This window comes from Lithobates pipiens, unplaced genomic scaffold (genome assembly GCF_037356315.1).
Source record: "Lithobates pipiens isolate NorthernLeopardFrog02 unplaced genomic scaffold, aLitPip1_a1.2 Scaffold_47, whole genome shotgun sequence".
NCBI lineage: Eukaryota > Metazoa > Chordata > Amphibia > Anura > Ranidae > Lithobates > Lithobates pipiens.
The window spans coordinates 1,839,032-1,863,322 of NW_027507871.1; the positions used below are offsets into that span (position 1 = coordinate 1,839,032).

At 53.5% G+C, this 24,291-nt stretch overlaps 1 protein-coding gene across 4 annotated transcripts in view; it reads left to right on the forward strand.

Moving 5' to 3' along the window:
• Positions 1 to 24,291, forward strand: part of USP5 (ubiquitin specific peptidase 5) — a gene marked incomplete in the record, with an annotated part of 74,129 nt that overhangs the window by 48,633 nt on the left and 1,205 nt on the right. For 2 of the 4 annotated variants that reach the window (XM_077467101.1, XM_077467100.1), the window contains 9 exon segments: positions 743 to 814; positions 2,361 to 2,442; positions 6,338 to 6,463; positions 8,624 to 8,777; positions 9,099 to 9,273; positions 9,367 to 9,455; positions 13,125 to 13,316; positions 15,053 to 15,196; positions 16,230 to 16,375. In XM_077467101.1, the coding sequence (XP_077323227.1) occupies positions 743 to 814; positions 2,361 to 2,442; positions 6,338 to 6,463; positions 8,624 to 8,777; positions 9,099 to 9,273; positions 9,367 to 9,455; positions 13,125 to 13,316; positions 15,053 to 15,196; positions 16,230 to 16,375 (1,180 nt within the window). 4 annotated transcript variants of the gene reach the window in all.

The following is a 24,291-nucleotide window of genomic DNA, read 5'->3' on the forward strand; positions in this document are numbered from 1 at the left end:
GGCCACCCCCATCGGAGCGCCCCCTTGCATCAGGTTGGCCCCCCCCATCGGAGCGCCCCCTTGCATCAGGTTGGCCCCCCCCATCGGAGCGCCCCCTTGCATCAGGTTGGCCCCCCCATCGGAGCGCCCCCTTGCATCAGGTTGGCCCCCCCCATCGGAGCGCCCCCTTGCATCAGGTTGGCCCCCCCATCGGAGCGCCCCCTTGCATCAGGTTGGCCCCCCCATCGGAGCGCCCCCTTTGCATCAGGTTGGCCCCCTTGCATCAGGTTGGCCCCCCCATCGGAGCGCCCCCTTGCATCAGGTTGGCCCCCCCATCGGAGCGCCCCCTTGCATCAGGTTGGCCCCCCCATCGGAGCGCCCCCTTGCATCAGGTTGGCCCCCCCATCGGAGCGCCCCCTTGCATCAGGTTGGCCCCCCCATCGGAGCGCCCCCTTGCATCAGGTTAGCCCCCCCCCCCCCATCGGAGCGCCCCCTTGCATCAGGTTAGCCCCCCCATCGGAGTGGCCTCCTAGATGAGTTGTGATCCATCATAGGGCACCTATAGACTGGCAGAGCCCATCAAAGTCAACGATGTTCCTGATGGCATTTTGGCCAAAATGTTATTGAATGTTTTATAACAAAGTAAAAAAAATTTTTTTTCAAAATGTATTCTCTTTTATGTTTATATTACAAAAAATAAAAATCCCGGTGAGGATGAGATCCGCCATTCCTGGTGTGTAATGTGAGATTTGTGTTCCTGTAGGTATGTGGAATGTATGGAACATATCTATCAGAAGGCCCCGTCCGATCCAACGCAGGATTTCAATGCCCAAGTGTGAGTATAGAGAGCCGCAACCCACACAAGCCTACGTGCCCTTCCACACGGGGCGCTATCAGTTTTCTGACCTGGGAGACGATCCCCATCGGGGGGGGGGAGGGGGGAGACTATGGCAGCCAGGGATAAACTCACTCCCTTTACACCCGGCTGCCTCCTATCTGGTCCAACTAAACAAAAGCACTCCTCCCCCCCGCTCCTCCTTTTTTGTTTTAGCGGGCCTGATCAGACCTGGAGGTAGGTGGGTGGGACACATGTCTGGATCAGACCTGGAGGTAGGTGGGTGGGACACATGTCTGGATCAGACCTGGAGGTAGGTGGGTGGGACATGAGCTGGTCCATAGGAATTCATGGCCCTTTCCGGTCCACCTGAAAAATCCTTCCTGGCCAAATGCCATCAATAAAGTAATAAGGATGAGCTCCGGCGTGTTCGCATGCTCCACGTGTAGAGCCCGCCAGGAAGTCGGCGCTGCACTAATCACAGGCTGTGAGACATTGCCCTGATGTGCGGCTGCAGAGATCGGGAAATGTCTCACTGCCGGTGATTAGCGCAGCGCTGATCCAACTTCCTGGCGGGCTCTACACGTGTTCCATGCGAACACGCCTGAGCTCATCCCCAAACAGTAAGCATGCTGTCTGGTCAGATGACGGCCAATTCCATCCCAATCATTTTTTATTTTACTCTCTTATAATTGGAGGTTTTTTATTACGATTTGTGACCCCGTTGGGGAGATTTTCCATCACTTCCTGCAACACCAGAAACCCAGAGAATCCGTGTACCCGGGAACAGGAATAGAAAATCTGATAGTTCTTCTCTCCTTTTATTTATCATACATCATGGGACACAGAGCAGCTTCTTAACAATAGAATAAACACCCCCCCCCCCCCCCCAACCTCCTGACACCTATACCAGCCTTGAGGGAAAGGTGTATATCCACCTGACCCCTTCCCCCCCCAACCTCCTGACACCTATACCAGCCTTGAGGGAAAGGTGTATATCCACCTGTTTGGGTGTCTGACTAGCTGGTGGACGTGCCAGCTGGTTGCTTGGGTCTTAGGGTGGGGGGCACGCCCCATCCCGCTGCTTGTAATTGCAATCAAGCAGCTTGTTAACAGCTCGGATTTCTTTTACAAGAGGACCGACCACCAGCTCTAAGAACGGTATGTGACGGGCCGGTGTCGGGGTCTTCATCCCGCTATAATCCGGCCTCTTCACTGGATTAGAGTGAGAGGAGCAGTGCGGGCGACTTGCTAAAGGCCGATCGACTGAGCACTTAGGAAGTTAATCGTTTTCCTCAGAGCTTAGTGAATTTAACTAATACCCAATCGGGTGCAAGGAAAATGGGAGGGAGGGGGGGGGGGAGACGTCAGCCTTTTTGCTAGCACATGATTGGATGATGGAAATGGGCAGAGCTCCTCCCCCCTCATTTACTAAGCTGAGGATAATGAATGCGGCTGTCCTTGCAGTCTATTGGCCATTAGTAAACGGTCCCCATTGGCTCGTCCTCACCTCAGAGTCTTTACAATCATTTCTTGTTTCCAACAGAGCGAAACTCGGCCACGGCTTGATGTCTGGAGAGTATTCTAAGCCGGCCCCGGAGCGGGAGGGGGATACACCGGATCAGAAGGTAAGTGTCATCTTCTGTAATATGGGACATCTTGGTGAGTGGCCGCCCACTGCAGAGGACTTCTCCGGCCACCTTCACACTGAGGTGCCGGTAAAGTGCCGATAGTTTTACTGTCGGTTTAGCAGCTCTTTTCGGCCACTAATGGGGGCTTTAACCCCCGCTAGTGGCCAAAAAAGGGTTAAAAGCGCTGCTGCCGAAGCACTTTGCAGCGCTGGCCATTGATTCCAATGTCGGGGGTGTTTTGCGGGAGCTTTATTCACCGCTCAAAAAATCACCCCAAAGATGCGGCTTGCAGGACTTATTTTCCTGTTCTGGAAGAGCCCCACCCCGGTGTGAGAACACTCGGGATTTCACACTTGGGCTGCACCGCGCCCTGTCCACGCAGGGGCCGCGCCCTGTCCTTGTAGGAGCCGCCCTGGTGTGAGAGCGCTCGGTATTGCACACTGGGGCTGCACCGCGCCCTGTCCTCGTAGGACAAACAAGATATTTGGGGGGCACACCGCAAAAGAAAAAAAAAAAGATGGTGCTGCCATAAGACCATACAACAGAACAAAAATGTTACAGCGCACACATGCAAAACTAACATTTACCTCCAGCAAGGATTTTTAAAAAACGCCATTAGACAAAATAACATTATCAAAAAATATGTAGATTTGGTCAAACCATATTGCTATACGGTGGTTAAGCCCACTTACTGCGACAAAGTGCCCCATGATTAGTGGGTCCTACACTATCCATAGACTAGGAGATCCGGCTTCTCTAAACCATGGGAGCCCCACACTCCTCTATATGGGAGACCATGAGGTCTCCACCATGTCACAGGTGGTCAGTAATGAGAGGTACTTACTGAGGGAGTGGGGTGCTCCACCCAAAAGGATTTGGTCAGAATCCATACAATAGACCAGGGGCGCCCAACCTTTTGAAGAGCGAGGGCCACTTAAACAACTTGGTAACTGGTCGCGGGCCACAATAAGTGGAGCCGACAGAAGACAGATCCGTGTCCGCTCTGTGTATGCAGAGCGGACATTGACACAGCCCATTCTACACTGTAGGGCCCCCTATCCGATCCAACCAGATGGAAGGGGACGGATCCCCTTCTGTTGTTTTTTTTCTTTTTTTCGGGGGATCAGATTGGAGGTAGGTGGGTGCAAATGGACACAAGTCATCCATAGAGGTGAATGGAGGGTCCGCGTGGGTTTGAATCAATCATGTGAAAGGGGCCTAAGGCTGACTGCGGGGTGCAGTAATAGTGCACCTGTGGCTTTCCTGCAGGTTTGCTGCACTTTGCCATCGATATCTGTTATATCCTGCAGGTGTGGTGCACTTTCTGAAAAGCTCACCAAACCCACAGATAACAGAAGTCTGAGTCTGTGCAGGTAATCCGAAGGTGCAATGCGCTGCACCTGCCGATCTGTTTGAAAGCAGCCCAGTAACCAATGCAGAACAAATATGCCCAGATATACACTGCTTTTAGTAATAAGCTTACCTTTTAATAACCGTCTTCCATTCAGGTATCGCCGGCTGTTGCTGTCCCAGGCAGAATGCATTTGGTATCACTCTGCTTGGGACAGGAGCCGGCGCTATACAGGAAGCATCCTCTGCAGCCGCTTGCTTCCTCTACCGCTGGCTTCATTTAAAACACTGATGCTCTGGGATGGTGGGTCGGCAACCCATGATCAGGGCTTGAGAAACTGCTATCCCAAAGCAGGAGGTCGTGGGCCACATCAGAAGGCTCAGGGGTCCACTGGTTGGGCACCCCTGAAATGGACAAACAAGATATCTGTCCTCCATAGGAGCCGCCCCGGTGTGAGAACATTCTGGATTTCACACTGGGGTCACACCGCGCCCTGTCCTTGTAGGAGCCGCCCCGCCCCAGTGTGAGCCCACTCAGGATTTCACACTGGGGTTGCACCCCGCCCTGTCCTCGTAGGAGCCACCCCGCCCTGGTGTGAGCACACTCTGGATTTCACACTGGGTTTGCACTGCGCCCTGTCCTCGTAGGTGCCGCCCCGCCCCGGTGTGAGAACATTCTGGATTTCACACTGGGGTCACACCGCTCCCTGTCCTCGTAGGAGCCGCCCTGCCCCAGTGTGAGCCCACTCAGGATTTCACATTGGGGTTGCACCGCACCCTGTCCTCGTAGGAGCCACCCCGCCCTGGTGTGAGCACACTCTGCATTTCACACTGGGTTTGCACTGCGCCCTGTCCTCGTAGGAGCCCCGCCCTGTCCTCGTAGGAGCCCCGCCCTGTCCTCGTAGGAGCCGCACCCTGTCCTCGTAGGAGCCGCCCCGTCCCAGTGTGAGCCCACTCAGGATTTCACACTGGGGTTGCACTGCGCCCTGTCCTCGTAGGAGCCCCGCCCTGTCCTCGTAGGAGCCCCGCCCTGTCCTCGTAGGAGCCGCCCCGTCCCAGTGTGAGCCCACTCAGGATTTCACACTGGGGTTGCACCGCGCCCTGTCCTCGTAGGAGCCGCGCCCTGTCCTCGTAGGAGCCACGCCCTGTCCTCGTAGGAGCCGCGCCCCGCCCCGGTGTGAGCACACTCTGGATTTCACACTGGGTTTGCACTGCACCCTGTCCTCGTAGGAGCCGCGCCCCGCCCCGGTGTGAGCACACTCTGGATTTCACACTGGGTTTGCACTGCACCCTGTCCTCGTAGGAGCCGCGCCCCGCCCCGGTGTGAGCACACTCTGGATTTCACACTGGGTTTGCACTGCACCCTGTCCTCGTAGGAGCCGCGCCCCGCCCCGGTGTGAGCACACTCTGGATTTCACACTGGGTTTGCACTGCACCCTGTCCTCGTAGGAGCCGCGCCCCGCCCCGGTGTGAGCACACTCTGGATTTCACACTGGGTTTGCACTGCGCCCTATCCTCGTAGGTGCCGCCCCGCCCCGGTGTGAGCCCACTCTGGATTTCACACTGGGGCTGAAGAAGGGGTGTTTTACAAAAATGCCCGTAAAACACCTCCATGTGAAGGTGACCGCACTCTTATTCATCCCAAAGGGTTTCTATGGGGTTGAGGTCAGGACTCTGTGCAGGTTAGTTAAAGTGGAAGGCCACCCTGAAAAACAAAAGTACATAAAAAATTAGCAAAAAATCAGAAAAAAAAATGTTTTTTTTTTAAACTTACCAGAAATGCCTGTTGCGAGGCATATCGTCCTAATCTGCCTCTTCCTCCTCCGTGGTGATGTTCGGTCTTCTCTCCTCCGTGCAGTCGTCTTCTGGGTAATGGGTCGCGCTGTGTGTCCCAGAACACAGCGCGTCCCATTCACAAAGCGCTGCGTGACTCGCGCATGCGCAGTAGGAAACGGGCAGTGAAGCCGCAAGGCTCCACTGCCTGTTTCCCTTTGTTGAAATGGCGGCACCGGGACCCGAGAGCCAAGGGATGGGTCAGCCTCGGGCGCCCTGGACAGCTAAGTCTGCTTATTAAAAGTCAGTGTTTGCAGCTGCTGACTTTTACATTTTTTTTTTTTTTTTTTTTTTAAAGCTGGCCCTCCTCTCTAAGTTCCTCCACCCCAAACTCACTCATGCTTCTGGAAGAATGGTCAAACATTCCCATAGACACACTCCTAAACCTTGTGGATGTCCTTCCCAGAAGAGGGGAAGGGCATAGGGTGGGCCAAAGCAATATTGAACCCTACGGACTAAGACTGGGATGTCATTAAAGTTCATGTGTGTGTGTAAAGGCAGGCGTCCCAATACTTTTGGGAATATATTGTATAATAAGCGTGTATGAATGTTATATTCATGTATGTATGAGGTAAGTGTGAAGTCAGCGTTCATGCTGCCTCTCTGTACCTCCATTCCCCGGTATGTATGCCCCGGGGGGAGGGGCTTTGGTGTATGTATATCCAAGTCTGTCTTTCTGCTCCGCCTACATCTCCATCTTTTTCTGCAGGGCATACAGGACGGAATTGCACCGCGGATGTTCAAGTCACTTATCGGCAAGGGACACCCTGAATTTTCAACCAACCGTCAGCAGGATGCCCAGGAGTACTTCCTGCACTTCATCAACATGGTGGAGGTGAGCTGGGATGTGATCAGTCTCCATTGTAGGGGATCCGGGATGTGGATACCACATAGAAGGTGAGGCTGAAAAAAGTCCAACCCATGTGTGTGATTATATGTCAGTATTAGATTGTATATCCCATTCAGGCGATTGGTAGTTTTTTGACACGATCGATGCCCCTTCGCTGAGCCCACCGCTTGTGGAAGGGAATTCCACATCCTTGCTGCTCTTACAGTAAAGAACCCTCTACATAGTTTAAAGTTAAACCTCTTTTCTTTTTATTTTAATGAATGACGACGAGTCTTGTTATACTCCCTTCCGCAAAAAAAAATTCTCCCTATTGTAGGGTCACCAGTCCGGTATTTATATATTGTGGGGTCACCAGTCCGGTATTTATATATTGTGGGGTCACCAGTCCGGTATTTATATATTGTGGGGTCACCAGTCCGGTATTTGTATATTGTGGGGTCACCAGTCCGGTATTTGTATATTGTGGGGTCACCAGTCCGGTATTTGTATATTGTGGGGTCACCAGTTCGGTATTTTATATATTGTGGGGTCACCAGTCCGGTATTTATATATTGTGGGGTCACCAGTCCGGTATTTATATATAGAAATCATATCCCCTCTCAAGTGTCTCTTCTCCAGAGAGAATAAGTTCAGTGCTCACAACCACATTTCTTGTTGCATTCTTTATAAGTGTGAATGCTGATGATGATCCCTCAGCCTTGTATTTTTTGAAGGCCTTCTCCTTTGCTTTTATATGCATTTTTACATTGGAGTTAAGCCATCTAGGACTTTTGTTCGCTCTTTTAAATGTGTTACCCAATAGGATGCATTGGCTAATGCCCTTATTTAATATGCTCTTAAAGCAAACCCATCTCTCCTCCACGTTCTTTGTTCCTAAGATTTTATCCCAATTTATGCCTTCTAGTAAGGTTTGTAGTTTAGGGAAGTTGGCTCTTTTGAAATTCAGTGTCTTTGTATTCCCCTTATTGTGTGAAGACAATTGACCTGTGATCGCTGTTCCCTAAATTGCCCCGTATTTCCACATCCGTGATCAGGTCTGTATTGTTGGTAATCAGTAGATCCAGTTACGCTTTATTTCTAGTTGGTGCGTCTACCATCTGACCCATAAAATTGTCCTGCAAGACATTTAGGAACTGGCGAGCCTTAGATGAATGCACGGTTCCCTCCGCCCAGTCTATGTCGGGATAATGAAAATCCCCCATTATGATAACACTTCCCATCCTTGCTGCTAATCCAAATTGTGATAGGGGATCCCCCTCCCCCTCCTCCCTCAGGTTAGGGGTCTATAGCATACTCCCAGTATTATTTCCCCCTTAGCTTCATCCCTCATTTAGGTGCAGTCCGTCCCTTCTATAGTACTGGTGATCGACTGAGAAGCCGTCCCAGTCCTCCAGGAACCCAAACCCCTCCTTTCTACACCAGCCCCTCAGCCACTTGTTTACTTCCCTAATCTCCCTCGGCCTTTCTGGTGTGGCTCCATGTACCGGTACTATTCCTGAGACTATGACCTTGGAGGTCCTTCTCCTCAATTTAGCTCCCAAGTCCCTAAAATCGTTCTTTAGGACACTCCATCTGTCTCTGACTTTGTCATTGGTGCACCATGAAAGCCGGGTCTTCCCCACCCCCCCCCCCCAGTAATCTGTCCATCAGAGTCACAATGTGCCTTGGAGGACAGGGAAGGCTTCAGTCTGTCCCATTGGAGAGAGTGCTGCGTAATCGGCTTAATTCTAGGCTTGCGATGTACCCAAAGAATATTAGAAACCTATACCGGGCTTAAGTCTATGGCTTCCAGGCCTACCCACAGGGGCACTTCGGTGGCATGGCAAAGGGTCAGTTGGACCACTTGATGATAATTAAGGAAGTTAGGAACTCGCAAACCACCCTGTAGCTTATTCCGTAGGGGTATTGACTTGGGGATCCTGGGTTTAGTAGAGCCCCAAATATATTGATGTACTCGGCTTGAAGAACACAGAAGAGGTATGATGGGATCGCAGCATTCCCTACTAGTCAGCCTTTTCCATGGTGTGCTGGGGCTGGTAGTTCCTCAGTGGCCCCTCAAGGCTGCAGCTTTTCTACCCCAGAAATAAATACCCCCCCCCCCAATCTCCTGATTGGTGAGGTCCAAACTGTCTTCTTTTCCTGCAGAGAAACTGCCGCAGCTCATCCAATCCCAACGAAGTGTTCCGGTTTCTGGTGGAGGAGAAGATTAAGTGCTTGGCGTCTCAGAAGGTGAAATACACGCAGAGGGTGGAGTATATCCTGCAGCTTCCCGTACCCATGGAGGCCGCATTAAATAAAGGTGAGTGTAGGGATCGAACGTAATCATTGCTATATGGAAACTAGAATGCTTTTGGTGTCCATTTTTATATTAAATTTTTTATAGAATCTGCCCCTGCGGGTTCCTCCCGTACTCTAAAGACATGCTGGGGGGTAATTTGGCTCCTGGCATAATGTGCTGAGCCAAGCCCAAGATGGCCGCCTCACTATCTGCCAATTCAGCAGATAAAGCTCTGAGTTCCCAGAGAAAACACGATTGTGATTCACACAGAGAACAGGCGACATTTGTTTAGACATGTGGATTCTCCTCTTCATAGATGTTTTCTGTCTTTGTGTCACACAGAGGAGCTCTCGGCCTATGAACAGGCCAAGCTGCAGGCGGAGCAGGATCACCGCCCCCCTCCGGAGCTGGTACGCGCCCGCATCCCCTTCACCTGCTGCCTCCAGGCCTTTGCAGCCCCAGAACAGTTGGATGAGTTTTGGAGCGCCGCCCTGCAGGCCAAATCTTCAGCACTTAAGTAGGCGGACTGCAGACGTTGTGTATTTGGGTAGAAGACGTTCCCTTTTATATTTCGGTCTTTTCATCATTTTCCTTTTATGTCTCCTTTCAGGACGTCACGATTCGCCTCCTTTCCCGATTATCTTGTTATTCAGATAAAGAAGTTCACGTTCGGCCTGGACTGGGTGCCCAAGAAGTTGGGTAAGGATGGTGATGTCATCCCCGTTATTAAAGGGACAGCCAGGCAACTGGCATCTTCAGAATGAGGGGTCAGCAGGGGCAGCTTCCTTCTTTTACTCAAGTTACCTTTAGACTCCATTCACATCTCCGCGTTCTGAATCTCCGCGATTCTGCCCGCAATTCGCAATATCGGCAAGTTCCCGGCGCGGTGCCCGCCAATTTCAATAGCACCGCGGGCGCGATGTTCCCGCCATTCGTCGGGTGTCAATCGCGGTAAAATATCGCTGAACAGAATCACAGGAAGCCGGTCGAGCAAAAGAAATGCAGAAGCTTCTTTTGGGTGACAGGTGTGCCGCGATTCCATTTGTGCGATTTTTACCGCGATCGTCGCCCCCTCCCATACGCCAAGATGTGGGCGGAGCCTTAGAGGCCCGGGGGGGGTGGGGGTTTACTAAAAGTGGAGCACACAGCCCGGGTTCACACAGTGCGATTTCTCTGCGGGTTCCCGCATCCGCAATACAATGTTAATGACCCCTCCCCCCCCCCCGATCGGTTCTCAGATCGCAGTGCAAACTGTGAACTCGCACAGGAATCGAACTCAGGCCATCCGATTTCAATGCAATTTTTTTTTTTATGCGTATCGAATTTGACTTCAGACCTGGAACTGTATACAACCGTATGGCTGAACTGGCACTGCACATGGCGGTGCGAATCGCATGCGATGTCTGAGATCGCTCCCAGGCTCAGAATCTGGTGCAGCTCTGCATGGAGCTTCTTCAATCAAACCTGGAAGCTGATTGGTTCTTCCCCACAATCTTCCTTTTTTGCAAAAATGTAATGCATCCCCATAGATACAATAAAAAATGTGCGTTTATGCCATGCGTTGAGCCCTGATCAGCACATGGCGGGGGCAGGGCTCCTGCAGACTCCTCCTCCTGTCTCTGGACCGGACTAGAACAGTGAGGGGTTTATCAGCGCAGGTCCTGTCTGCTGCAGTGGCAGGAGGGACTTGTAGTTTTCTGTAGAAACATCTAAATCAGGGATATGCAATTAGCGGACCTCCAGCTGTTGCAAAACTACAAGTCCCAGGAGGCATAGCAAGACTCTGACAGCCACAAGCCTGACACCCACAGGCAGAGGCATGATGGGACTTGTAGTTTTGCAACAGCTGGAGGTCCGCTAATTGCAGATCCCTGATTTAGATGATGTGGCTGTGCAGGAGGAGAAGGCTGCTTTAACCCCTTAATGACCAGGCCATTTTTTGCGATACGGCACTGCGTCACTTAACCACTTTCAGCCCCCGGACCATTTTGCTGGCCAAAGACCAGACCACTTTTTGCGATTCGGCGCTGCGTCGCTTTAACTGACAATTGCGCGGTCGTGCGACGTGGCTCCCAAACAAAATTGACGTCCTTTTTTTCCCACAAATAGAGCTTTCTTTTGGTGGTATTTGATCACCTCTGCGGTTTTTATTTTTTGCGCTATAAACAAAAATAGAGCGACAATTTTGAAAAAAACACATTATTTTTTACTTTTTGTTATAATAAATATCCCCCAAAAATATATAAAAAAAACATTTTTTCCCTCAGTTTAGGCCGATACGTATTCTTCTACATATTTTTGGTAAAAAAAAAATCGCAATAAGCGATTGATTGGTTTGCGCAAAAGTTATAGCGTTTACAAAATAGAGGATAGTTTTATGGCAATTTTATTAATAAAAAAAAAAATTGTACTAGTAATGGCGGCGATCAGCGATTTTTATTGTGACTGCGACATTATGGCGGACACGTCGGACATTTTTGACACATTTTTGGGACCATTGTCATTTATACAGCAATCAGTGCTATACAAATACACTGATTCCTGTGTAAATGACACTGGCAGTGAAGGGGTTAACCAGTGGGTGGCAGTGTAGGGGTTAAGTGTTCCTAGGGGCGTGTTACTAACTGTGGGGGGGGTTGGGCTTTCATTTAGTGAACACTGATCTCTGCTCCAATCACATGGAGCAGAGATCAGCGTCACTTGTTGCTAGGCAGAACGGGGAGATGCTGTTTACAATGGCATCTCCCAGTTCAGCCGCCCTGTGAGCACGCCGCAGGCGTGCTCGCGGTGGCAGGGCCGCATTTAAGATTGGACGTACCTGTACGCCAATATGCCTGCCCATGCCATTCTGCCAACGTACATCGGCGTGCGCTGGTCGGGAAGTGGTTAAACTGACAATTGCGCGGTTGTGGGACTTTGTACACAAACTGGCAGTGAAGGGGTTAACCAGTGGGTGGCAGTGTAGGGGTTAAGTGTTCCTAGGGGCGTGTTACTAACTGTGGGGGGGCTGGGCTTTCATTTAGTGAACACTGATCTCTGCTCCAATCACATGGAGCAGAGATCAGCATCACTTGTTGCTAGGCAGAACGGGGAGATGCTGTTTATAATGGCATCTCCCAGTTCAGCCGTCCCGTGAGACGATCGCGGGTATACCCCGCGGTGATTGAGTCCGCGGGACCCACGACCGGACTCACTGGGATCCCGCCCAGCACGTGAGCACGCCGGCGGCGCACTCACGATGGCAGGGAGGCATTTAAGACATACCTGTACGCCAAAATGCCTGCCTGTGCCATTCTGCCAATGTACATCGGCGTGCGCCGGTCGGGAACCGGTTAAACTGACAATTGCGCGGTTGTGCGACTTTGTACAAATTGACCCCCCCCCACCAATAGAACTTTCTTTGGGTGGGATTTCATCACCTCTGCGGTTTTTATTTGCTAAATAAACAATTTCCCCCAATTCTGAAGAAACAAACATTTTATTTTCACTTTCTGTTATAATAAATATCCTAAAAAAAAAAGATAAACAATTTTCTCGCTCAGTTTAGGCCGATGTTCTCACACACATTTTTGGTTAAATAAATCCCAATAAGTTTATATTGATTGGTTTGCATAAAAGTTTTCACATCTACAAAGTATGGGATAGGTTTGGGGACTTTTATTTTACTGGTAAAGGATTTTGGTGGGAATGCGACATTGCGGCGGACAAATGTAAATCCCAAATGCCCATTTTGGGGATCAGTGAGATTTATACATTGATCGGTGTATTTTTATAGCACTGATCAATGTAATGTCACTGGCAGGGAAGGGGTTAACACGGGGGGGGGGGGGGGAGAGATCAAGGGGTTAACTGTTTCCTGAGCGTGTTCTAACTGGGAGGGGGATGGGGTACCAGGGACATAACGGAGGTCGCTGTTCCCTATCAATGGGAGAAGTAGATCTCACATGTCCCCCGTCAGAACGGGGATTTGCATTGTTTGCAAAGTCCGCTCAACCCGCAGGCATGAGCGCGGCCTCCCGCCCACAACCGCGCCAACGTACAGCTATGGCGATTCACGCAAGAGAGCCGATCTACCGCCGTATAACGACAGCGACTGGTCAGCAAGCGTTATCGTTTCTGCAGGGAGAAGAGAAGCCCCCCGATATTGAGGTAAGTGAGGGGCAGACTAAAGTAGAGGGGGTTGGGATGATGGACCCATGTGATAAGTAGGTGTAGCTGCTTCCTTGGTCCTCCCCCCCCTCCCCAATCCTGCTGATTGGACGGTGAAGGAGCAGTAAGCGCACTGATGGGGTTATCCCTACTGCAGAGCCGTTGTGATAGTCGGTGTGTGCAAACCCGTCCCATGCAAGACCTTCTTTCTCTTCTCAGACGTTTCCATCGATGTCCCGGAGGAGCTGGACCTCTCCCAGTTTCGCGGCGGGGGTTTGCAGGAGGGTGAGGAGGAACTTCCAGACGTTGCCCCCCCATTGGTGACCCCAGATGAGCCCAAAGGTAGCCTTGGTTTCTATGGCAACGATGATGACGACTCGTACTGCTCCCCTCACTTCTCCTCTCCGACATGTTAGTGTTTCCGCCTCTTGTGGATCATGTGACTGCTGTGTGCGGGGGCGGGGACTGCGTGCCGAGCGATCGACAGAGGCAGCCGAGTGTGAGCCCTCCAATCAGATCCTTGTCCCCGAAACGCGTTCCAAACATTCTCCGTTCCAGCCGAGTAACCCGTATCCATCTAACTGCTTAGACCACCAGACACAATCCCATAGGAAGTAATGGAGGGGGGGGCATTGTGCCTCACACCCCCAGTATCCATACCAGTGAGATCTGCCCCCTCCCCCACCACACACCTCACCCCCCAGTATCCATACCAGTGAGATCTGCCCCCACCACACACCTCACCCCCCATTATCCATACCAGTGAGATCTGCCCCCACCACACACCTCACCCCCCATTATCCATACCAGTGAGATCTGCCCCCCCCCCCCCCCACCACACACCTCACCCCCCAGTATCCATACCAGTGAGATCTTCCTCCCACCACACACCTCACCCCCCAGTATCCATACCAGTGAGATCTGCCCCCACCACACACCTCACCCCCCAGTATCCATACCAGTGAGATCTTCCTCCCACCACACACCTCACCCCCCAGTATCCATACCAGTGAGATCTGCCCCCACCACACACCTCACCCCCCAGTATCCATACCAGTGAGATCTGCCCCCACCACACACCTCACCCCCCAGTATCCATACCAGTGAGATCTGCCCCCACCACACACCTCACCCCCCAGTATCCATACCAGTGAGATCTTCCTCCCACCACACACCTCACCCCCCATTATCCATACCAGTGAGATCTGCCCCCCACCACACACACCTCACCCCCCAGTATCCATGTCACCAGTGATATCTGCCCCCCACCACACACACCTCACCCCCCAGTATCCATGTCACCAGTGATATCTGCCCCCCACCACACACACCTCGCCCCCCAGTATCCATGTCACCAGTGATATCTGCCCCCCACCACACACACCTCGCCCCCCAGTATCCATATCACCAGTGATATCTGCCCCCCACCACACACACCTCACCCCCCAGTATCCATGTCACCAGTGATATCTGCCCCCCACCACACACACCTCACCCCCCAGTATCCATGTCACCAGTGATATCTGCCCCCCCCACCACACACCTCACCCCCCAGTATCCATGTCACCAGTGATATCTGCCCCCCCCACCACACACCTCACCCCCCAGTATCCATGTCACCAGTGATATCTGCCCCCCACCACACACACCTCACCCCCCAGTATCCATGTCACCAGTGATATCTGCCCCCCCCACCACACACCTCACCCCCCAGTATCCATGTCACCAGTGATATCTGCCCCCCACCACACACACCTCACCCCCCAGTATCCATGTCACCAGTGATATCTGCCCCCCACCACACACACCTCACCCCCCAGTATCCATGTCACCAGTGATATCTGTACACCCGTAGGATTGCTCTCTCCATTATGTTGTGTGCTGCCTCTGTGTATGTGTGTGAATGTATTCTGATTGTGTGTGAGGGTGTTCTGTACAGGACCCCCCTGTATGTGTATATAGGGGGAGGGGGTCTGCCTGTGGGCTCCCTGTGTGTGTGTGTGTAGGGGGAGGGGGTCTGCCTGTGGGCTCCCTGCTCCTTTTCTCCTGGAATCTATAAATCTGACCTGCCCTTCCATCTCTCCCTGCATGCTGGGTATGCCTCTTCCTCTACACCCCCTCACCCCCAACTGTCCTTTCCATCACAGCTCCCATGTTGGATGAGTCCGTGGTCACACAGCTGGTAGAGATGGGATTCCCGACTGAAGCGTGTCGCAAAGCTGTATACTACACGGGCAACAGTGGAGCCGAGGCGGCCATGACATGGGTGATGTCGCACATGGATGACCCAGGTAAAGGATAGTCCAGGGAAAACAATATCCAGCATGAGGCCCTCTTCAGCACATTATGCAGTCACAGCGGAGCATATAGAGGTCAGGCGTGTCACAGCGGAGCATAGAGAGGTCAGGCGTGTCACAGCGGAGCATAGAGAGGTCAGACGTGTCACAGCGGAGCATAGAGAGGTCAGGCGTGTCACAGCGGAGCATAGAGAGGTCAGGCGTGTCACAGCGGAGCATAGAGAGGTCAGGCGTGTCACAGCAGAGCATAGAGAGGTCAGGCGTGTCTCGGCGGAGCTCTGAGATGTCGGGCGAGTCTCGGCGGATCTCTGAGATGTCGGGCGTGTCTCGGCGGAGCTCTGAGATGTCGGGCGTGTCTCGGCGGAGCTCTGAGATGTCGGGCGTGTCTCGGCGGAGCTCTGAGATGTCGGGCGTGTCTCGGCGGAGCTCTGAGGTGTCGGGCGTGTCTCGGCGGAGCTCTGAGATGTCGGGCGTGTCTCGGCGGAGCTCTGAGGTGTCGGGCGTGTCTCGGCGGAGCTCTGAGATGTCGGGCGTGTCTCGGCGGAGCTCTGAGATGTCGGGCGTGTCTCGGCGGAGCTCTGAGGTGTCGGGCGTGTCTCGGCGGAGCTCTGAGATGTCGGGCGTGTCTCGGCGGAGCTCTGAGATGTCGGGCGTGTCTCGGCGGAGCTCTGAGATGTCGGGCGTGTCTCGGCGGAGCTCTGAGATGTCGGGCGTGTCTCGGCGGAGCTCTGAGATGTCGGGCGTGTCTCGGCGGAGCTCTGAGGTGTCGGGCGTGTCTCGGCGGAGCTCTGAGATGTCGGGCGTGTCTCGGCGGAGCTCTGAGATGTCGGGCGTGTCTCGGCGGAGCTCTGAGGTGTCGGGCGTGTCGCGGCGGAGCATAGAGGTGTCGGGCGTGTCGCGGCGGAGCATAGAGGTGTCGGGGTCTATCGCAGCACTTGTATAAGCTCAGGCAGGCAGGGTGATGTGTGGAGTTCGCTCACATTCTGGGATATCCTCTAAATCTGCTTTATTCAAAATCTCTCTGCAGACTTTGCTCAGCCGCTGGTTTTATCCGGGGTCAGTGCACCATCTTCAGTCCCTCCCGGAGGAGACCCCCCATCAGAGGAGCACATAGCCACCATTATATCCATGGGCTTCTCTCATGATCAGGCAGTGAGAGCCCTTCGATCTACGGTGAGTCTTCCATGCTGGATACTATACTACTTCCTGTCCTTTTACCTTCCATTTCCTGTTCAGTGTTTATCCTTCAATTCTATAGACACCTTTACAGCCAGGCTTGTACTAATCCATGATCCCGCCATTCTTTGTTTTTCCTTCTCTCAATTCTCCCCTTCTTCCTTATTTTCTTCTCTTTCCTTCCTCACCTTTTCCTTCTTCTGATGCCTTACTTTTCCTCATTATTTGCTTTATTTCAGCTCTGCACTGATCTCCCTTCCAGCCTCCCTTTCTCAGGCCTTTCTTCTTTAAAGGCCTTCCTCCAAGCCTCCCTTCCTTCAATTCTTCCCTCCCTCCCTTTAATTCTTCCCTCCCTCCAATTCTTCCCTCCCTTCCTCCCTCCCTCCCTTCCTCCCTCCCTCCCTCCCTTCCTTCAATTCTTCCCTCCCTCCCTTTAATTCTTCCCTCCCTCCAATTCTTCCCTCCCTTCCTCCTTCCTCCCTCCCTTCCTCCCTCCCTTCCTCCTTCCCTCCCTCCCTTCCTCCCTCCCTTCCTCCCTCCCTCCCTCTCTTCCTTCAATTCTTCCCGCCTCCCTCCCTCCCTTCCTCCCTCCCTCCCTTCCTCCCTCCCTCCCTTCAATTCTTCCCTCCCTCCCTTTAATTCTTCCCTCCCTCCAATTCTTCCCTCCCTCCCTCCCTTCCTCCCTCCCTCCCTTCCTCCCTCCCTCCCTTCCTTCCTTCAATTCTTCCCGCCTCCCTCCCTCCCTTCCTTCAATTCTTCCCGCCTCCCTCCCTCCCTTCCTCCCTCCCTCCCTTCCTTCCTTCAATTCTTCCCGCCTCCCTCCCTCCCTTCCTTCAATTCTTCCCGCCTCCCTTCCTCCCTCCCTCCCTTCCTTCCTTCAATTCTTCCCGCCTCCCTCCCTCCCTTCCTTCCTTCAATTCTTCCCGCCTCCCTCCCTCCCTTCCTTCCTTCAATTCTTCCCGCCTCCCTCCCTCCCTTCCTTCCTTCAATTCTTCCCGCCTCCCTCCCTCCCTTCCTTCCTTCAATTCTTCCCGCCTCCCTCCCTCCCTTCCTTCCTTCAATTCTTCCCGCCTCCCTCCCTCCCTTACTTCAATTCTTTAATTCTTCCTGCCTCCATCCATCCCTCCCTCCACCCCCCCTCGCTCTCGCGCTCTCTCTCTTATAATTTCTGCCTCCCTCCCTTTTTTCCTGCCTTCCTCCCTCCCTTCAAGCCTCCCTCTCTTCTTTAAAGCATTTCATTCTTTAAGCAGCTCCCTTCTATCCTCCTTTTTTTTCATCCAAGGCATAGTTCACCTTTGCGTAGATTTACTAATTGATGAAATAAAAAATGGCTAAATGAGTCTTTTCTCTTGACGCCTGCAGAGCATTGCAACCGTAGTCAGTGCATTGTGGGGTGCAATACCAGGTTTCTTCCATTGTTTATCTCCAGGCTCCAAAGATCCATCTGAAGCTCAGCCTATAGACTTGCTTTGCTTTTGGAAGTGTGATCCATGTTCAGATCATGTAGAAAAAATGAAAACCATCAACTCATAGTATAGGCCCTGTACCACCAGATGGTTGTGCATTAGAGGTCCAACGTCCCGCCATTAGACTCGCCAGTATAAGACCCATGAAAAGAAGTCACGGGAGGACCAAGCAGCTTTTATAGGGAAAAAGTTTTATTGCCCAATTAAATAACAAGGACACAGAAACTAGGTACCCACTACTACCACTACCACCACTACTACCACCACCACCACTACCACCACTACCACCACCACCACCACCACTACTACCACCACCACCACCACTACTACCACCACCACCACCACCACCACCACCACCGAGATTCTATATTAAATAAGACAAACGTCTGTGTAAAAGCAGCTGCGTCATGTCATACAGCAAGCATACGCCATATACACCTTAATAGGATTAGATGCCAAATACAGGAGTTGGCGGTTAAGTAGGCACGTACGTCCAGGTGTCAAGCACCATCGGGACATATGCAGCCACCATTGGTCTTTGAGCCCCCACCCTATAGAGCCAGTACCACTGAGAAGGCTACATTGATTGTGAGCAGTTAATGGTGTAGACCATGGGTCTTCAAACTACGGCCCTCCAGTTGTTCAGGAACTACAATTCCCATCATTCCTGGTCATGTCTGTGAATGTCAGTTTTACAATGTCTCATGGGATGTGTAGTTTCTCAACAACTGGAGGGCCGTAGTTTGAGGATCCCTGGTGTAGACTGTGAGGGGGGCATCCAGCCACTGACTATATTACAGCCTCAAAAAAACAACAACATATTGACAGGGGTGGCTCGGTGGGAGGTGTAATGATGTGGACAGTAGTGGGTAAAAGCTAATCAGCAAGTCAAAACTATGGAGTGATTAGACGGTCACAGGACCAATAGTCCGCTCACCCAACCATTAGGTCTGTAGGAAAGTCTTTCAGTCATCCGGAATGTTCGCTTGCCAAGTAGAAGTCCAGGGAGTATCGCGGTACAGGTCCACCTGTTACGCCGTAGTATTGCTGAGCCGTCTGAACACGCCGTCCTTGTTGTTTAGACGAGTGTGGCTCCCACTACCCGCAAAGTATGTATTGCGCTGACGTGACGCGATGCCTCATCCGTGGTGTAAAAACATCAATGCCGTGGTATCGTGACCGCCATGTTTCACCCAATCACATGGGTTTTATCAAGGATGGGAGGGATCTGAAACGATTGCCTATACCAGTGATGGTGAACCTCGGCACCCCAGATGTTTTGTTACTACATTTCCCATGATGCTAATGCACTCTGCAGTGTAGCTGAGCATCATGGGAAATGTAGTTCCAAAACATCTGGGGTGTCGAGGTTCACCATCACTGGCCTATACCCTTCTCTCGCAGGCCAAACTTAATTTAATTTAATACCGCAATTCCTAAGGTGACCTCTAGATGTTGACCTTCCAATTGAACACCACAGATACATCTTATTGCTGGCCAGAAGGACTCGAGTGAAAGGTGGATGGGGACAGGCAGTTGGCCCTCCCATAGATAGAGGGATCAAGGCACAGAGGGAAGTGAAAGAAGAAAAACACACAGACCCTGAACCGCAGGTCCTATATAAAAATTGTAGATGAATGGACATATGTATAGAAGAATAGATATACCAGTCTGGAACAGGATCTTCCATGTGGATTCGCACACATCAAGTCGCCAGGGCAGATTGTGGCCTCCAGTATAGTATTTAGGTCCCTAGCGAATTGAATTTTTTTTTAGCTGGGCTGGAAAGGCTGGAAGCTACATTCAGTGTTCAAACCCAGGGGCGTAAGTGTTTTAAGCCGAAAAATCCCAATTTTTTTCTTTTTGCAGACAGATGGTATGAAAATCACATGATGGCAGGTTCTGGGTATAAATCCCCTTAATCCCAATACCAGCCGTACTGCCTCCATGAACGTCTGCAAAATGTAATGCTAATGGGGGCCATAGCCTCTCTTCTTCTTATTCCCCTCATTGCCTAGATTCCTAATACTACTTAGGTGTTTTCCCTCTATAGTACTTCTTACATGGACACTCCAGCATATAAATTACTCTGGAGGTTGCGCAATTGATAACGGTTTTAATTTGAAACGCTGCGCTCCGATTCGCATCGGTGAAGACTAGGGTTGTCCCGATATCGGGACCGATACCGAGTATTTTCAGGAGTACTTGTGCACATACTCCTGATACTTCACCCGATACCCGGACCCTCAGGTGGGGAAGTTATAATCACTGATCCCTCTGTGTGGCTTTCAATAAAGCAGCTGAAAGCCGCGGAGAGGAGGAGAAACACAGGGAGATCGGTGATTAGAACTTCCCCGCCACCGCACCGATTTTTCCTGAGTGTCCCCTGTATCCTCCTCCGGCTCCCCTATGAGTCGTCCTCTGTGTTCCTTCCTGGGCTCCTCCGCTCCCCTTCTGTGCGCTCCTCCATGTTCCTCTCCGGTCCCCCCCTCCATCATCCTCTGCTCCCCCTCCGTGCGCTCCTCCATGTTCCTCTCCGGTCCCCTCCTCCGTTGTCCTCAGTTCCCCCTCTATGCGCTCCTCCATGTTCATCTCTGGTCCGCCCCTCCGTCGTCCTCCGCTCCCCCCCTCCTCCATCGTCCTCCGCTTCCCCCCCCCCCCATCATCCTCCACTCCCCCACCGTGCGCTCCTCCATGTTCCTCTCCGGTCCCCTCCTCCGTTGTCCTCCGCTCCCCCTCTGTGCGCTCTTCCATGTTCATCTCTGATCCGCCCCTCCTTCGTCCTCCGCTCCCCCTCCATGCGCTCCTCCATTTTCATCTCTGGTCCCCTCCTCCGTTGTTCTCTGCTCCCCCTCCATCCGCTCCTCCGTGTTCATCTCTGGTCCCCCCTCTGTTGTTCTCCACTCCCCCTCCATGCGCTCCTCCATGTTCATCTCTGGTCCCCCCCTCCGTCGTCCTCAGCTCCCCCTCCATGCGCTCCTCCATGTTCCTCTCTGGTCCCCTCCTCCGTCGTCCTCCGCTCCCCCTCCGTGCGCTCCTCCGTGTTCATCTCTAGTCCCCCCTCCGTCGTCCTCCGCTCCCCCCCCCCTCCACCATCCTCCACTCCCCCTCCGTGCGCTCCTCCGTGTTCATCTCTGGTCCCCCCCTCCGTCGTCCTCCGCTTCCCCCCCTCCATCATCCTCCACTCCCCCTCCGTGCGCTCCTCCGTGTTCATCTCTGGTCCCCCCCTCCGTCGTCCTCCGCTCCCCCTCCGTGCGCTCCTCCGTGTTCATCTCTGGTCCCCCCTCCGTCGTCCTCCGCTTCCCCCCCCCTCCATCATCCTCCACTCCCCCTCCGTGCGCTCCTCCGTGTTCATCTCTGGTCCCCCCTCCGTCGTCCTCCGCTTCCCCCCCCCCTCCATCATCCTCCACTCCCCCTCCGTGCGCTCCTCCGTGTTCATCTCTGGTCCCCCCTCCGTCGTCCTCCGTGCGCTCCTCCGTGCGCTCCTCCGTGTTCATCTCTGGTCCCCCCTCCGTCGTCCTCCGCTCCCCCTCCGTGCGCTCCTCCATGTTCATCTCTGGTCCGCCCCTCCGTCGTCCTCCGCTCCCCCCCTCCTCCATCGTCCTCCGCTTCCCCCCCCCCATCATCCTCCACTCCCCCTCCGTGCGCTCCTCCATGTTCCTCTCCGGTCCCCTCCTCCGTTGTCCTCAGCTCCCAATCTGTGCGCTCTTCCATGTTCATCTCTGGTCCGCCCCTCCTTCGTCCTCCGCTCCCCCTCCGTGCGCTCCTCCATGTTCCTCTCTGGTCCGCCCCTCCGTTGTCCTCCGCTTCCCCCCCCATCGTCCTCCGCTTCCCCCCCCCCATCATCCTCCACTCCCCCTCCGTGCGCTCCTCCATGTTCCTCTCCGGTCCCCTCCTCCATTGTCCTCCGCTCCCCCTCTGTGCGCTCTTCCATGTTCATCTCTGATCCGCCCCTCCTTCGTCCTCCGCTCCCCCTCCATGCGCTCCTCCATGTTCATCTCTGGTCCTCCCACCCCCCCCCCCCCGTTGTTCTCCACTCCCCCTCCATGCGCTCCTCCGTGTTCATCTTTGGTCCCCCCCTCTGTTGTTCTCCATTCCCCCTCCATGCGCTCCTCCATGTTCATCTCTGGTCCCCCCTCCGTCGTCCTCAGCTCCCCCTCCGTGCGCTCCTCCGTGTTCATCTCTGGTCCCCCCTCCGTCGTCCTCCGTGCGCTCCTCCGTGCGCTCCTCCGTGTTCATCTCTGGTCCCCCCTCCGTCGTCCTCCGCTCCCCCTCCGTGCGCTCCTCCATGTTCATCTCTGGTCCGCCCCTCCGTCGTCCTCCGCTCCCCCCCTCCTCCATCGTCCTCCGCTTCCCCCCCCCATCATCCTCCACTCCCCCTCCGTGCGCTCCTCCATGTTCCTCTCCGGTCCCCTCCTCCATTGTCCTCCGCTCCCCCTCTGTGCGCTCTTCCATGTTCATCTCTGATCCGCCCCTCCTTCGTCCTCCGCTCCCCCTCCATGCGCTCCTCCATGTTCATCTCTGGTCCTCCCACCCCCCCCCCCCCCCCCCGTTGTTCTCCATTCCCCCTCCATGCGCTCCTCCATGTTCATCTCTGGTCCCCCCTCCGTCGTCCTCAGCTCCCCCTCCGTGCGCTCCTCCATGTTCCTCTCTGGTCCCCCCTCCGTCGTCCTCCGCTCCCCCCCCCCCCCCTCCATCATCCTCCACTCCCCCTCCGTGCGCTCCTCCGTGTTCATCTCTGGTCCCCCCTCCGTCGTCCTCCACTCCCCCTCCGTGCGCTCCTCCATGTTCCTCTCTGGTCCGCCCCTCCGTTGTCCTCCGCTCCCCCCCCCCCCCCCATCGTCCTCCGCTTCCCCCCCATCGTCCTCCGCTTCCCCCCCCCCCCATCATCCTCCACTCCCCCTCCGTGCGCTCCTCCATGTTCCTCTCCGGTCCCCTCCTCCGCTCCCCCTCTGTGCGCTCTTCCATGTTCATCTCTGATCCGCCCCTCCTTCGTCCTCCGCTCCCCCTTCATGCGCTCCTCCTTGTTCATCTCTGGTCATCCCCCCCCCCCCCCCTCCGTTGTTCTCTCCACTCCCCCTCCATGCGCTCCTCTATTTTCATCTCTGGTCCTCCCCCCCCCCCCCCCCCCTCCGTGGTTCTCTCCACTCCCCCTCCATGCGCTCCTCCATTTTCATCTCTGGTCCCCTCCTCCTTTGTTCTCTGCTCCCCCTCCATGCGCTCCTCCATGTTCCTCTCTGGTTCCCCCTCCATGCGCTCTTCCATGTTCCTCTCTGGTCCCCCCTCCGTCGTCCTCCGCTCCCCCTCCGTGCGCTCCTCCATGTTCATCTCTGGTCCCCCCCTCCGTCGTCCTCCGCTCCCCCTCCGTTTTTTATATATATAATATAAATTGTAAAAAGTAATAAAAACTTGTAGAAAAAAATTAAATAAAAAGCTACTGACACAAAAAAAAGTATCGGTACTTGGTCTTAAAAAATGTGGTATCGGGACAACCCTAGTGAAGACCACTATTCTGTCTACAAATTGAGACATATTGGCAGTGCCCGCATGCATACATGCCCTTGAGGGGAGGTAGATCTACCAGTTGGTAGTCCACACCCTAGTATATTCAGAATGGGCTAAAGTATCTTTAAGATTACGACCCTTCTAGCAACTAGTTGGGGATGGGGACCTACGAGATCAGCAAATGCAGCGGATTTGGTTAAAATTCCCCAATTTTTTTGGAGCACACTTCTCGCTTGTTCCCATTGGGCCCCATAGGTGGTAATTACCCTTTAGCGGGGATTCTTTACATGTTTTCTTTTGGATTCCCTGCTTCTCAACCAAGAGGTCCCTCCCATCTTTTGTCCATGCCTTTTTACGGGCCCTTTTAAAGGGGTTGTAAAGGTAAATGTTTTTTCACCTTAATGCATTCTATGCATTAAGGTGAAAAAACATCTGACAGTGCCTGCACCCCCAGCCCCCTCATTTTACTTACCTGACCCCTCGAAAATCCCACGCTCGCCCCCTGCCGTCCTTTCCACCATTCAGCCTGGCCACTGATTGGCTGGAGTGGATGGATGGAAAGCAGCGCAGCCATTGGCTTGCGCTGCTGTCAATCACAACCAATGACGCAGCGCGCCGGGGGGGGCGGGGCCGTGTGATACAGCGAGCGGCTATAGCCGTCGGCTGTATCACGGGAGCGCGCCCGCAGGTGCTTCTCACCATGGGAGGGAGCTCACATGAACGTGAGAAGTACCTGCGGGAGGAAGCAGAGACAGCCGCCGAGGGACCCCAGAAGAGAAGGTTCGGGGGCCACTCTGTGCAAAACGAGCTGCACAGTGGAGGGAAGTATAACATGTTTGTTTAAAAAAAAAAAATTCACTTTACAATCCCATTAAGGGCTTTATGGGAATAACCCCTCTCTCTATATCTACTATACATCACTCCAGCTTCCCTATGGAAATC